Below are 12,335 nucleotides of genomic sequence, written 5' to 3' on the forward strand. Positions count from 1 at the left end.
TCGAATCATGCTGAATTATTGGCACTACATGAAACTAGCCGGGAATGCGTGTGGCTAAGGTCTTTGGTCCATCATATTCGAGAATCATGTGGTCTTTCAGTTAATAAAGGAACTCATACTATTCTTTACGAAGATAATGAAGCATGTATCACTCAGACCAGGGAAGGCTACATTAAAGGCGATCGAACAAAGCACATTGATCCGAAATTCTTCTTCACTCACGAACTTCAGCAGATGGGAGATATTAATGTTTGTCAAATTCGCTCATGTGAAAATCCAGCAGATTTGTTTACAAAAGCACTTCCAACATCTTCTTTCGAGAAGTTAGTACACAAGATTGGAATGCGCAAACTTCGGGACATCTTGTAGTTATGTTAAAATGAGGGGGAGACATTATTTTAAACTATGTACAACACATGTACTCTTTTTCCTTCACTAGGGTTTTTCCTAGTAAGGTTTTAATGAGGCATGATGTGAGTACAAGTCATCCAAGGGGGAGTGTTATGTAATTAGTTTATTTAGGTGACCTTTGGCTTGTGGATGACTTTGTCCTTTAACTTACTCCCATTAATAGGAGACTCTTGACCCTCCACTATACTTGTAACCTATATCTCATGGCCTATATAAAGGCATTTTGTATTGCTTGAAATTATATGAAAATCCTCACCATTCTCTTAGTCATTTTGTTCTTCTATTTGCTCTCTTTATAGTATATATTATATAATACATTTTTAATTCTTACTTTTTTTGGCTCGGACTTTAGCTGGCTCAGCCCCAATGTCTCGCAGATTACCACAACCTTCTTCTTTTGTTTTATTTGCATTCCATGACATGAGTCGACTTGAAGAGAGAACCAATAATAATCCAGAACTTAAATTTTAGATAGATCTTTAGGGTCTAAATCTAATATATGTTTTTTACATTATCGCTTGTGTTCAAAAATAATTTTACATAATTTTTTGGATCATTCTGTGTGTTAAAAATAATTTCAAATTATAATATATCGACAGGATATCTTTTGTAGATGGAGTTCTGCTGCAGAACCTTAATAAAAACTACAAATATATAAGTTTAAGGTTTCGAGGGTCTTTAGGCTAAAAGTTTTAAGAGGAACATGACCAATAAAAACTAACTTAAAAATAAGAACATATCCTTATTTGTAAGACTAATAAGCCTAAAATGCCAAAAAAAAAAAATCAAATAAATAGTAATCTAAATTAAGAAATAAATACATTCCAAACACGTTCGAAACACCTAGCTAGGCAGAGGTTGATAATCCTCCAGCACCACGAAGAATGAAATAAACCTATGATGATCATAATACACCAAGTAGTCTAAATTAACTGCTGAAATCAAAACATCATAAAGAACATCACTTCTAACCAAAAAAAAATTCTATCTTCCAACGCTCTCAAACATAGAAACGATAAACAGAATCAGATGCACGATAAAGAGTAAGCTGGCAACTGAAATCAACAAGGATCCCAATATGATCCACTTTCTCCCGACCGTTCTTCTAAACCCTTCTTTGCAGCTATTGCAGTTATAACATAATATGGATTCTTGATTCGTCCACACATCGCAGTCACTGTCATGTGCTCTACTCTTATCTTCTGATGCGTCCCTTCTTTCCCAGTATGTCGCGTTCACGTACTCCATGTTACAGCTTGCTGGTGGCCTGCAACACCCCGCCTGAAACGTTTCCATAACTCAATGTTATTTGGCTATCGGATTGAGTTCATATAAGAAAACTAGCAGACTACTCTCTCTGTTTTCAAATAAATGACGTTTGATTTTTTGACGCAAATTTTTAAGTTCATTGTCTTCATGGTTATAGTTATTAATTTTCAACTTTTCTTTGTCTGAATCAAAATATAAATTTAATATTTTTATTTCATAATAATTATAGATGCTCTTAGAAAAGTCGAACGTCGTGTATTTGAAAACAGGAGTAGTTCAGAGGCAATGCCCTTTGATACCTGAACTGTTGACAGTTTTTTTACTGTGTAATCATAAGGCTTGATACTCGTCCTGTATGCTAAAATTTGACAGATACTTTTGTCGTACAAGCAGGATTTGATGGAGCTCCAGCGATTCGTGTCATATATATGCAGCTTCAGCCGTTGAGGCGAACCAGGCATGGATCTACTTTCCATCTGAAATCCTCCAACTACTCCAAGTCCCACAATAAACACCACGATCACCGGGATCATGACTAAGATTACAGCTGGCATTCGCAATGCAGGTTTCGTGATCATGAACAATGCCGCACAATCCAGTACAAGCAATACTACAAGAGCAGAAACAATGCCGACATATAGCTTGTTCATTCTCAACAAATATTCGCAGTCATATCCATCATGCATGAAGAGTAGCCATGCGATTATAGCAATAATGGGGAGGGATAGAAGGAATGCTAACATGATCAATCTATCCTTCATGAATTTCATTTTGTTTTTCGGTTGTTCTGAATCCACCATTTCTGTGTGGACCGGTGGAGTTTCTTCTTTGGTTGGCGGCGTTGGTGGTGGTAATGATGGCGGTGGTTGTTCTGGTTCTGGTTCCGGTGTTGGTTCGGGTTCGGGTTGAGGTTCAGGTTGAGGGGCAGTTAAGGTATGGTTGGAATGCGGATGTTCAGCCATTTAGATGTAAGAATTTGAAGAAGAAAGTTATGACAGTGTTGTATCAAAATGGCCGACTAGTTAGGGTTCAAGTGCTGACTAAGTTTCATGTTTTAAGGGATTGGTAGTTGAGGAATAGGTTAGAGATTTGACTGCATCTGATTATCCTAATCCTAAACCAAAATATTTGGATCTGTCAATTTTATCCAGTGTCACCTTGAGATGAGATTCACATTTGTAGATAACTTATACTCTTGTAACAAGTGGAAAGTGGCTCAAGTAAAACACATATTCTTACATAGTTCTTGTGCTTGTTGTGCACCTCAGATTAGACTCTACGTGAAGTTAAAAATAATAAAATTTGCTTGACTTTATTTGTTTTATTCACTTCATAAAAAATATTTGCAAGTACATTTCCGGTTTTTCGGAAAGATAGGTAATCCTTTTTCTTAAACCAAGAGATAGATACTCTTCCTTAATATTTTGTTGAAAAAGAACTTATTAATATTCTTTTTCTTATCAAAAATAGATCCACATCCAAAAAAGAATCAGAACACTAAAGTCTATTTAAAACAACGAAATTGGAGCCATTAAATTTTATTAATTTATCAAAAATATTACTTAATCGAGATTCACTATTGTAAGAATAAAAATCTCTATTAATTATTAAATTATCATTCATTATTAATTAATTGAAATTTAAATAATACCCATTTTCGAAAATTAAAATTAAGCCGTCAACCTCTGCTGCTTTTTAAATGGACTATTAGCGGTTTTGACATTTGAGATTGGCCCATTGGCCCCATTATCATTCATTTTCCGATTAATTTTAGATATAGCTAATCAATTGGGTCGGTCCGGAAAAAACGGGTAAACAAGTATTGAGTAAATCAACTCACGCTCTCAGCATTTCGCCCTTTGATCTCATTAAAAATGGCTGAGGTAATCTTAATGAAAAATCAGTTGCTTTTGTTTTATGTTTATACTTATACGCACTGTATATGTAATTGCATTGGTTATTTTTTATGTGTTATCGATGTACGTATTGAAACATGATGTTTGCATAATTGTAATCAGGTGATTTATGATTTAAACCAGGATACCACCATATTAGTAATTGAAAAAATTGATTGCTGGAAATAGTTGAGCTGTTCTTCATTGAGAAATAGTCCTGAATTGCTCGTTACGAGATGATTTAGGGGTAGGGGAATTCTAGGTTCAGTGAATGTGAATAGTGATCTAAACCTAGGTAGTTGATCTGAGAAATTTGGGGTAAATGAATTTGAGATGCCGTTAGAGATTTAACAAATTAACGTGGAGGCAATCTGTATTTGTCGAGCCATTTACCGAACATATTTTCAATATTGTGAACCAATAGTATGTTTGTTGTGGTTGCTTGGTGTTTACATATGCATCAAATATGTGAAGAGAATTATCGTATAAAGGATATCCTTTGAGCCTTTGCCGAATATTATAGAAAATTACAGGCATTGACAATTTGTGTAAACTCTTCTTGTTTTCTTCCTCATTATATTTTCTGTTTTTTTTTCAGATTGAACTTAAAACTGCACCAGCTGATTTCCGCTTTCCAACAACAAATCAAAGTAGACATTGCTTTACACGCTACATTGAGTTTCATAGGTATGTTTACTCAAACTTGTTAAAACTTGCTGAATTTGTATATACAATCAACTAAAGTATAAAGTGCGTCATAGTGTATTTACAAGTAGTATTGAAATGAACATTATGAAAGCTTAACCCTACTAGCTAACTCTGGAACTATATATATTAACACACTAACTAGCAGAATCAAGCAGCATATTCTGTTTATAACCAGCTCTAACTAGCTGACTCGAGTGACAGCCAGGATGTCTGAGCTGGCACTCTCTGAATGAAACAGCTGGAACCATTTAGAACCTTTATGCTACCACTAGGAATAGCATCAGCATCATAATCTTCAACAAAACTACAGTATTGTTTTGGGGTCTTGTTGAAAATTGTGTATTGCAGCATATAGTGCAATTGATCAATCGTTGTGCTGTCTTTTATTCAAAGTTATTAAGTTTATTGCTGCATCCTGCAAGTACGAATCCAATTAGTTTGTGTAACTTCCCTGTACAATATTTTCGTGGTCCTTGTTTTTTACCTAGCCTTTATGTGGGTGAGGTGATGTGTGGATGATCCGGGATTATAGTCTTTGCAAGTGAACAACTGAAGATACCCATAGTTCATTGCATAACTTGAACTTTCAGGGACTTTTTTTTGGGAAGGATCAGCCACACTCAAACCGTTGTCAGAAATCTCTATAAAAAAATTAGTGCAATGTTGCTAAAGCTCACTGATTAATTATTATTCATGATAAATCTAATCGAGCAGTACTATTCTGTTATAATTTCATGTGAGATGATCTTTTATGATAGTAATTCTATCTATATATAACCTATTACTCCCTCCTTCCCATTTTTCTTGCCCCCTGTCAAAATCCACGTTTTATTCAGTCATACTATATAAGCTATATGTTACCAAAAATTTGTATTGTTTTTCGAAGAATTACCAAATTTAACATGTAATTTACCGTATTAACTAAATATGGACAACCTTTTTGGGACAAAGAAACAAGGAAATGGGGACTTGAAAATTGGGACGGAGGGAGTATGATGCTTCTGAATGATTTTAGATAATTGCTGACCTGTATACTTTCACCATTCACCCTTGTTATTTTGATTTAATTCTGCAGGTGCTTAGCAGCAAAGGGTGATGGATCTGCTGAATGTGAGAAATTCGCGAAATACTACCGTTCCCTGTGCCCAGGTGAATGGGTAAGCCATTTGCTAATCCTTCTTATGTCGCATGAACTAGATTTCAGGTGCTTTTGTTTATGAAGTCTAATGAATTTCTTAATCTCACGACGTGGGGAAGGTAAAAGTAGGCTGCTCCTTAGCATATGTTCCTTTGCTAGTTTACTAATCTTGGCTGCCACACGAAGTTATCTGTTTACCTTTTCCTGCACATGCTGCCTTGAATTGATTGATTGCTGAATTGAATTTTTTGAGTATTGGAAATTCGGAAGTGTATTTTTCACTGTTTCCTTCTAAAATTGTCTACTTGTGGGCTATACTATGCTTTGTAGTTTCATTCTTTGTACATGTTCAAAATTCCCATGTCTTTATATTACCCTATATATCTTAGAGTTGTATCACGGGGCTTAGAATTTTCGTAACAGCAATTATCTGTCTATTGATGGGAAATATTATTATATATTGCTGGATACAAATCCTTTGTTTGGTTAAATTTTAGTGTTCCGTTTGGGAAATGAATGCAATGAAAATTGAACGGTGAAGATATGAAACAGTGCAAATTTTCTAGGATAAGGTCTGTGGATTGAATGAGTATGAAGGGAAGAATGCAGCATTCATCCTTAAAATGGTGGATGTGAGCTTTAGTTTTATTTGGCATGGATGGATGGAGAAATGAGTGGAACTCGTTTAATTGTTTTTTGCTAATTGAAAACTGTGTGTCTGTATAGATATGTCTTCATTATTCTCTCTTGAATCGGAAAAGAGAGACGATGTCATATACTTGAATCATTAATTATTGATTTACATTCTACAGGTTGATAGGTGGAATGAGCAGAGAGAGAATGGTATTTTCCCAGGGCCTCTCTAAGTTATCACAATCTCATGGAATGTGACATGGAAATTCATAATGACATTCCCGTGCCTCCCAATATTGGTTTTTTTTGTATTGCTTGAAGACCATTCCATAAATAAGCAGTTATTTCCTTTAGTACTATCTCATGAAATGTTAATGGTTTTTACGTTGTATTTTGATGGTATTGATTGTTAAGATTCGGTAAATATAACCAGGGGATTGGGCAAAATTTTAGCCAAAGAAAATGACTTGTTTCTATGATATTTAATGATGACATATCAAATGGATTTTTAGCTAAACGTCTTTTTCGTTGGAGATGCTCTAAAAAGTAAAAGGATAATAATCCGGTAAATTCACTTTCAATCATAAAAGATTATATATATCAAAATAATATTTAAAAAGATTGTGCATATTAAAAGAGCATATATATTAAGATGCAATTGTTTTATTTAATACATGAGAAATTATTAGGATATATCTCAGTTTCTTTTTCTGTTAATTTAATTTATTTTTTAAGAGCAATGTTAGAGATCCTGAAATAGTTCTCAAATTTGTTTTTGAATGTCAAATGGTTTGAATTGATTTGTAAATGTGCTGTTTGTTTAATTTATTTTTTTAAAGAGAAATGTTAGAGATCCTCAAATGGTTCCTGAATTTGTTTTTGAATGTCAAATGGCTTGAACTAATTCTTTCTATTTATATTGCACAGGAGCTTCTTTATTTTTTATCCTGAACTATATCCGATCAATTTTCTGTCATGAAAGAATTGTAGAACCAGTTCCAGATTACCAGCATTTCTCCTCTCTCGATCATTTCAAATCTATACATAATATTTGGATGCTTTATAAAAAGATTCAGCTTTTGGTATCAGGATTGTGTCGTAAATGAGATTGATTGGTTTTTCTTTTCAAACATTGGATTGCTTTGGATTTAGTTTTGATCGTGTCATTTAATAAAAATCTCTCATTCCACCTTCACATATAAATGTAGAATCTGATTTCACACAATTAGAGTATAATTTACACAAAATGGTTCGAATAAGTAACAACATCTTGACAATCTTAAACACAATCTCATTCCTCTTATCAATCCCAATCGTAGTAGTCGGAGTATGGCTTTCACGTCAAGGCGCTACCGAATGTGAGCACTACCTAGAAAAAGTTTTCTTAGCAACCGGTATTTTCTTAATGATCATCTCTTTAGCAGGGATGATAGGCGCCTGTTGTCGCGTCTCATGGCTACTCTGGCTCTATCTTTTTGTCATGCTTGGCCTCATTGTTTTGCTCATCTTCTCAACTATCTTTACTCTGGTGATGATCAACAAAGGCGCGGGACAGTCTTTATCAGGCAAAGCTTACAAGGAATACAGGTTGGGGGATTACTCTGTTTGGCTACAGAAGAGAGTGAATAATGATGATGAGAATTGGAGGAGGATCAAGAGTTGTTTACAGTATAGTAAGGTTTGCGAAAGGATGGGTACTGATGAAGCTTCAAGTGGTCGCGCTGATGATCTGTTTTACTCGAAACGCCTTTCTGCCATTCAGGTTCTTGAAAAATTTATATGATTGTGCTTTGTTATCTTATTTGTCTTTTGAAATGTTCTATTGAGAATGATTTCTGCTAACTGTAAGGGCGAGATGTGATTTTGTAAATTATTTCACTGATTCCTGATGCTAGAATCAAAATTAACAACAATTTTCTAGGAGTGTATTGAACTAAGATTTTAATAGATTATATCTGATTTTGATTTATATGGACTGTGGATAAAATGTCGTAATGGATTATATTTTCATTTTTTATGAAAGATAAAATGTCGTAGAGTAGATGTAGAGTTCTTAAGATTTAAGGACAATGTTTCAAAATCTCATGAATTTTGGTTGAACTTCAAAAAACTTAAAATACACTGAACAATCTAACAAAATATCAAGTCCAAAAATATCTATAGGCATTTTAATATCATCAGATTTTAATGGATTTTAAACAATCTCAACTGAATGTCATCGGATTTTTAAACATAATTTAAAATCCTGATTTAATACCACCAAATTTTGTAACATAATTTAATATATCAACTGAATATCCCAGATTCTGATATATTATTTAAAATCCGAGTTGAATAAACTTGGATTTCATGAATGATTTTTTTTCAAATCCCTAAAGTTTGTAGATCATTGTTATTGTTATTCTGTTAAAATCTATTGTTGATTATTGTTAATCACTAAAATCTAAAACTATGTATTTGTATAGTGTAGATTGTGAAGATTACACTCCTTTCCCGGTCTGGGAACTGACCAGTATATGCTCTGTATCACTGTATGTGATGATTCAAAACATAATTTCGCCTATTTATAATGAAATATAGTATGTTAGGACTTTCTGTTTCCATAAAGGAGTAACAGATTCAGCCAGTGCTCTATTTATTCAAGTAAATCTTCATGAACTCTTTAGAGTTTGAAATTGTATGTTCATTCTCCTACTCACACACCAAGTCTCAGTTTCTGACATGATCTTTTACTTGAGTTGTACTCTGTTCACTAGTTAGTGAAATTAAGTGGTCTGTTGATGACGAATTGTTTTTTGTATTGCAGTCTGGTTGCTGCAAGCCCTCTGATTCATGTAACTTTACATATGTGAGCCCTACTTACTGGAATAAAACGACGAAAGCACTACCTAATACAGACTGTGCGTTATGGGGTAATGATCCTAATGTTTTGTGCTTCAACTGTGACTCGTGCAAAGCAGGATTTCTGGACAACTTGAAGAACAGGTGGAAGAGAGTTGCTGTTAGTAATGTCGTTTATCTGGTCTGTTTGATCATCGTGTACTCCATTGGGTGTTGTGCATTAAGGAACAATAAACGTGACAACTCCTGGAGGCAGTGATACTTTTAATTGAGCTGATTCAATAATTACTTTGACAAGATATCACTATTATTATCTTGATTGTTGAATATTTACCAATTTTCTGATAGAGCGGAACTAAAACAATGAAACAATTTATTCTGCCATGAAAAAACAACTGACTTAATATGATTTTGGCGGGTCTAAAGCAACCTAAACAAGACATTGGATAGCACAAGCAAGATTCTACAGCAAATAAGAAGAAAAGATCAGCACAAGGTTCGCAACAAAAGACTGCATTCTGTGTGTCATTTATCATTATGGCCGACCTGTGGGAGTCAGAGAGGAGCTGATATGATGCATAAGCATAACTCTCACTTTATATGAACTATAAAGGATTATTGACGAATATATCAAAGATCTTGGGTCAAGATAATATTATGTTGGTTAACTTCATCTTACGGGACATGGGATCTGAATGAATATGTTTGTGGTTAGTGTTAACATATAGCTTCTGATTTCCGACTAGTGTTGACGAATTGAATCTAATGTTTTGGCTAATTGATTGAAGTAATTGTTTTAATTAGTGAATTGATCGAATTAACTGTTTTATAGGAAATTATTTGATAAATAATTGTCTTTTTTAACTTTAAATATTTTAAGTTGACACATCAAACCACTAATTGAAAAAATTTCTCTGAGCAACTCTTTCAAAATTAGATTTCCGAGTATAAACTGCTATTTCAATCCACTAACTATCAAACATCAAAATTTGATGATTCACTTGATCAAACATCTAAACCAGTATTATTGACCGAAACCTCTAACGTCCACCAAGGTGCTAGTAACAAAATTTAATTAGTCTAAACAATGTTTAGGATTTTCATTACAAGAAACAAGGTCATTAGCGATTGATAATCAACTACAAGAGTTGGTAGCTGATATCCAACAGCGACCGAATGCAGTAGCTATTTATTGTCGCACAAAAACCGATCACTAAAGTGTAAATTAGCGACTGGTTTTAGCGACCACAATGTCATCGACGACAAACTGCTATTGCTAGTCACAAATCCGAATCAGCAAAGCTGGAGCATTTGTCCACATGTTTGTGATCACATTCGTGACAGGCTGCTGTCGCTAAGTCAGCAACCGATATTGATTTTAGCTACGAAATGCCGTCACTAGCTATTGAGACGTGTATTAGCTACCAGATGTGGTAGCTGATGTTTAATTTGGTTGCATTTGGAAATATTTGTTCAATATCTACAACTAAGGAGTAGTTTACTCTTCCGATGAACTAAATTATTTTTTATGTCTTGACACATATGATCGAAAATAAGTACACAGCCACCTCATTCTCCTGGTAGAAGAGTCTAAACATCTAAATTCAATAACAATGTTGGTTCTTCTGATCGATCATCAGAATTCATGATTAGGTGTGCATCTAAATGGAGTAATTAGCTATATGACAGATATAGGAATAATATTGCTGGCTTTGCTCTCGTTATATAGACTATTCAAATAAAGAAGTCAATCTTCTGATTAGTAGGTGCTTCACTGAGCTTGATTCTTTAAATGCTTAAGCTGTGAGCACTGTTAGGTATGAACTTGAGCATTTTGAAGAATTAAGTATTAAGAGTAACGATTAATAATTTTAGCAATAAAAATATTAATAATTTTGTTTGGATTCTGGTTAATGAGAATTGAAATCTCAAACCCCATATGTCGGTGTTTTGGATTAGTAATTTTATAATATCGAAAGAAAACACCATACTATTCACTCTATATATCCTCGATTTTCATTGACAATTCTCATTTTCACTCATGATCCAAATGCCTCTTAATTCTTATACTCTAATATGTACGTAAACTAATGGAATTTAAATCATAAACCCGTATCTTATTCATTCTTTAGTTTATTTTTTTGGATATCCAATTCTCTCCCATATGAAATTTAAATCAGAACTGAAAAAAGACTAAAAGCATCAACGATGCTTGTAACTTTCTCTTGAATAAGAACAACCCCTAAGCCAGCGTACAAAACATCAGAAAGACATTAAATCTGGGATGGTCTAAACCTTAAAAGTCAAGTGTTTTTAAAGAGCTTATTGGCCCTTGGAGGAGGAAGCGTGGAAATGCTCTGAATTCGGAAGCAACCGAGGATAAGAGTCGGCACCCCAGTACTATGTGAATTTATGGAACAAATTAATTGTACGTTGAGGCGGCTAACAGCTAGCAACTTTCACATGAATTTGTCAAAACATTTATATTCAGGCATGCATGTATAATGTATTTAACAATGCATACAATCTGCTCAAACCTCGGGCTTACTTAGGCTTAATATCGGATTCGAAACCTGAAATTTTGTGAAATTTTTATGTCTAATTTAAAACAAAACATATATTATATATATAATAATATATTAATCAACGGAACATATCTGATATATATCGCTCGCAACATGAAAAACATATATCTCTCTATCTATTAGAATTTGAAACACAACTGTATATCTCTCTATCTGTATCTGCGACCCTCGGTCCTTCAACCTGAATCGGACGTCTTAATAGCGTACAGCATGGGCTAAGCAGCAGCCTATGCTAGTTGAAGTCAGAAATGAGGTCCATACCATTCTTCATTACACTCGCCGTAGCATTAGCGTTCGTTGCATCTTAACTGAACTATGTACATATTGGTAGCTACAGCCCACGTGGACCTTTAGGTGTATTTTAATCACATAACATGCTGTCCACATGCTCCCATTTTACTACTCCCTCCGTTTCAATTTACATGTCCACTTTTGAAAAAAAAAATTGTTTCAAATTAGTTGTCCACTTAAACTTTCAATGCAAAATCATATTTCCAAAATGAATTTCACTCCACATATCTCTTATTTATATTTCCTAGATCAACCTAATATCACATATTATGATCATTTAATGCAATTAATTTGTAAACAACCACTTTTTTTAAACTGCGTGATTTTTTTAAGGTGGACATGTAATTTGAAACGGAGGGAGTATTATATAAAAACATTGGAGTATTGGAGTACAGATCAAATTTTTTTAGTTTGATCCTATATAATATCTTTGATTATCCAAATTTTGATATAATCTATCATTTATAAGTTGTCTTGCACATAATTGTCAATTAATCATTAATATCTTTCAACTTTAACAAGTATTAAGATTATTGTTCTGCTTATTAGTTATATTGCAGAACA

The 12,335-nt window shown here is 33.8% G+C and overlaps 3 protein-coding genes across 3 annotated transcripts; 2 read left to right on the forward strand and 1 right to left on the reverse strand.

Moving 5' to 3' along the window:
* Positions 1–1,395: 1,395 nt before the first annotated feature.
* On the reverse strand, positions 1,396–2,642 carry LOC108217308 (tetraspanin-15). Its single transcript, XM_017390143.1, has 2 exons — positions 1,980–2,642; positions 1,396–1,692 (listed from the first exon to the last, which is right to left on the reverse strand). The coding sequence occupies exons 1-2, from the start codon at positions 2,640–2,642 to the stop codon at positions 1,396–1,398; spliced, it is 960 nt and encodes a 319-aa protein (XP_017245632.1).
* Positions 2,643–3,420: 778 nt separating this feature from the next.
* Positions 3,421–6,517, forward strand: LOC108216745 (cytochrome c oxidase subunit 6b-2). Its single transcript, XM_017389582.2, has 4 exons — positions 3,421–3,563; positions 4,174–4,262; positions 5,359–5,440; positions 6,234–6,517. The coding sequence occupies exons 1-4, from the start codon at positions 3,555–3,557 to the stop codon at positions 6,285–6,287; spliced, it is 234 nt and encodes a 77-aa protein (XP_017245071.1). The 5' UTR covers positions 3,421–3,554; the 3' UTR covers positions 6,288–6,517.
* A 149-nt stretch (positions 6,518–6,666) lies between these two features.
* Positions 6,667–9,255, forward strand: LOC108218152 (tetraspanin-8). The gene is made up of 2 exons (XM_017391070.2): positions 6,667–7,816; positions 8,861–9,255. The coding sequence occupies exons 1-2, from the start codon at positions 7,301–7,303 to the stop codon at positions 9,152–9,154; spliced, it is 810 nt and encodes a 269-aa protein (XP_017246559.1). The 5' UTR covers positions 6,667–7,300; the 3' UTR covers positions 9,155–9,255.
* The last annotated feature ends 3,080 nt before the right edge of the window (positions 9,256–12,335 follow it).

The sequence above is a fragment of the Daucus carota genome, chromosome 4 (assembly GCF_001625215.2).
Source record: "Daucus carota subsp. sativus chromosome 4, DH1 v3.0, whole genome shotgun sequence".
Classification (NCBI taxonomy): domain Eukaryota; kingdom Viridiplantae; phylum Streptophyta; class Magnoliopsida; order Apiales; family Apiaceae; genus Daucus; species Daucus carota.

Excerpts from the sequence above, each read along its gene's own strand:
- LOC108216745 (XM_017389582.2), top strand. Across the intron at positions 4,263-5,358 it reads CGCTACATTGAGTTTCATAG|GTGCTTAGCAGCAAAGGGTG; the intron begins GTATGTTTACTC and ends TTAATTCTGCAG. Across the intron at positions 5,441-6,233 it reads CCCTGTGCCCAGGTGAATGG|GTTGATAGGTGGAATGAGCA; the intron begins GTAAGCCATTTG and ends TACATTCTACAG.
- LOC108218152 (XM_017391070.2), top strand. The coding sequence starts at position 7,301 with ATGGTTCGAATAAGTAACAACATCTTGACAATCTTAAACACAATCTCA. Across the intron at positions 7,817-8,860 it reads AACGCCTTTCTGCCATTCAG|TCTGGTTGCTGCAAGCCCTC; the intron begins GTTCTTGAAAAA and ends TTTGTATTGCAG.
- LOC108217308 (XM_017390143.1), bottom strand. The coding sequence starts at position 2,642 with ATGGCTGAACATCCGCATTCCAACCATACCTTAACTGCCCCTCAACCT. Across the intron at positions 1,693-1,979 it reads AAAAACTGTCAACAGTTCAG|GCGGGGTGTTGCAGGCCACC; the intron begins GTATCAAAGGGC and ends GAAACGTTTCAG.